Below are 3,156 nucleotides of genomic sequence, written 5' to 3'. Positions count from 1 at the left end.
CCTCGTTAATTTTCGTCGTTAAGCATGTGTTTTCTTGTAGTGTTCATACAATAGTTTTTATTTGATACTATATATAATTGGCATGTATAAAATTTTCAAAAGAAAATATTTACCGCATATACTCCGTGTAAACGTCCATATATACGTTTGTGTGTTATACAGTTGTCAACCACCGAATAGCGTGTATACCGCATTTTAGAACACTGTTATTTTCTTAAGGTCGAGCCACCTCAAATCTATCTCATGATTGAAGACAATTCAGGTCAAACAATCTAGTCAACCTTCCATTATCATTTTCTTTTTTGTTAAAATGATAATGATTTCCTTCCATTAATCATTGTCATTTTTCTAGTCAATCTTGTCAACCTTCCATTATCATTTTTCTAGTCAACCTTCCATTATCATTGTATATTTGGAAACTAAGTATCTGATTTCCATTTGTGCACAAAAAAAGTATCTGATTTCCTTGTTTTTGGCCAAACAATTTGCTAATTTCTATATCAAAGAAAGAAAAAAAATATATTAAGGATAGGATCAAGAAAAAAATATTTTTATAAATAGGGATGGTTGTTCATTACCTCGCACGTGTAAAAAGAAATAAACATCTTTGAAAAAGAAATCAAAAGATATGGGTGCAAAATGGAACTCAATGATTGCAATAGTTTTTGTGGTGGCGATGATAATGGCAATGGAAAATATCAGCGGAGAAACATTGCCACAATGCCGTGAAGATTGCATTCAAGGTTGTGCCACCACCGGCGCACTTCCGTACCAATGCCTCCAGAGTTGTTACCGTGGATGCCGCGGCTTACCACCTGCTATAAAAGGTAACGTTTTTAATGGTTTTTTTGAACAGAAAGAAAAACAATAAGATGATTTTTGTTTTTGGAATATATCAAAACAAATGTATTTTTATGATTACTGAGATATTTTCAAACTATAGAAAATACATATCCTATTTTTATCAAAGAATATATTGTTAGATTGAATAATCTATACTATTATTTACGAAATGATTTTTCGTATTCGAGTTCTCACATTAAAAGTTAAAATGGTCAATGTCGTTGTTACACTTAATAAATTATTATATTTATTTTATGTTGTTAATCATAAATTAATGAATTGATTATAATAAAATTGATAAAAAAACAAAGAATACGCATGCCAATAATGTTTTGTTTGATATTATCTAATGTTTTTTGATATTATCATCATCACCTATTTTATTTTATAAAAAAAAAACTAGATTACAATAAGATAAATTTCTGTATATATTTATCTACTAAACAAAAAATAGTATTATTATCTCAATTCCGTATTTTTAAGTTTTTTTTCTAAGTTCATCAACCTTTAGATTTATTTTCTATTTATTTACTTTGTTTTTATTTTAGTTTTGTTTTTCTTAAAGTTTCATACATACTGATGGGTTAAACAAGTAATTTACATACGTGATAAGAGTTAAAATACGAAGGTTTACTTTTCTACTTTATCTAATTGCATGTTTGATATGTGATCGGTTTCATAGTTTTACATATTTTAGTGATGTTTAAGAAGATAAAAATAAAATAGATAAAGGAAGATATGAAAGTTAGATAAAATAAAAATGATTAAAAAATTAATTAAAATAATAATTATGATGATGATCTTTGTTTATAATAATATATAATGCACATATAAGTATTTTAAAAATTATTATGTCCGCATGTGCGAGCAAAACACCTAATAATCTACTAGTTCAAATGAATAACTGAGTGCTTAAATTATCGAATATCGTTTTTATAACGTGAAAACATTATGAATAGTCTGAATGAAAATTTGATAGGATTACAATTCTGTCTGGCTTACTGTGTTACAAAATGTTGTGTTCCATCCATATAATCACTACAATGTTTTTAACAAATAACATGTCGGTATATCCCCAAGAGATTTATTTTCGAAACACAAGATATTAGTTGAAGTATTATATATTTTTATTTTAAAATATATTTTTGGTCAAAATTTTAAAGTTTGCTACTTATTTTTTTTTAGAATTGATCACAAATTAATTATATAATGGATGGTTTTTACTCTGCGCAGCGGGAGCGAAGGGATAGAAGAAATAGTCATGAATCAGTGTTGGACTCTTGGGACTTTTAAATTACTTCTACTATATCCTTATGGCATCAATTGTGTAACCCTATTAAATAAATGGATGATTTTTTTCTTCATAACAGTACATCAGAACAAGAGGGGAAAGGAAACACACAAATTTGAATAATGAAAATTATGAAAGATTTTAGTCGTCTCAATCTAGCTTCTCAATAGATAAAATAATCACGTAGATCATGTCTACAATGCAACCTCAATACAGTTAGTTGCAACGACCGTTATGTAGATAAATAGAGTCGTTGATAGTAATGCAATGAGATTCGTTGATCAAAAAAATATTGATCCTCTAGTCTTTTTGATTATGTTGATGACTTGATTCCTTCTAAAATACTTTGAATAATGCTATAAGACAAACACCTCTTTTATTATTAACTAGGTCTTCCATGCTCATACACAAATATAAAATTTTACAATATAATAAAATTCTAGTTATTGAATATATCGTTTCCACTTGTTAATTAATTTTTGATTATTTTATAATCTATAAGCATGAAAGTAAATATAATATTATCTTTTAAATAAAATTATAATGTTATCTCAATTTTGATATATGATTTCATATATAACAATTTACATAAGTTCAATTTTTTCGGTATATTTATTCTACTAAATCATAATTTATTTTGGTTTTAAATATATTAAAATCAGATTTTTTTATTATATTTTTTGATTCATTCTGTTAGTTTGTAAATATATTTTATAAAAATATTTATTATTTAATATATATGTTATTTAAGGAAGAAGCAGAAAAATAAAAGCTAAGGGTTGATTTACACTACAAGAAAACACTGGCTTTACAACGAAGTTTTACAACGAACATAATTCCTCGTAAATTTACAAGTAGATTACGTCGACGTTACGACGAAAAGCAGTTTCGTCGTAAAGCGGATGTAATATTACAACGAAACTGTTTCGTCGTAGAGTCGTTGTAAAGTTACAACGCTTTTACGTGGAAAATTAAATTCCACGTAAACGCTTTGTAATGTAACAAGGACTTTACGACGAATC

General features: G+C 26.8%; 1 protein-coding gene across 1 annotated transcript; it reads left to right on the top strand.

Moving 5' to 3' along the window:
* The first annotated feature begins 598 nt into the window (after positions 1-598).
* LOC106305470 lies at positions 599-2,205 on the top strand. The gene is made up of 2 exons (XM_013741834.1): positions 599-827; positions 2,077-2,205. Exons 1-2 carry the CDS (start codon positions 629-631, stop codon positions 2,091-2,093), a joined length of 216 nt encoding a protein of 71 aa, XP_013597288.1. The 5' UTR covers positions 599-628; the 3' UTR covers positions 2,094-2,205.
* The last annotated feature ends 951 nt before the right edge of the window (positions 2,206-3,156 follow it).

Source organism: Brassica oleracea, chromosome C7 (genome assembly GCF_000695525.1).
Source record: "Brassica oleracea var. oleracea cultivar TO1000 chromosome C7, BOL, whole genome shotgun sequence".
Classification (NCBI taxonomy): Eukaryota; Viridiplantae; Streptophyta; class Magnoliopsida; order Brassicales; family Brassicaceae; genus Brassica; species Brassica oleracea.
This window is presented reverse-complemented; position numbering and strand designations above follow the sequence as displayed.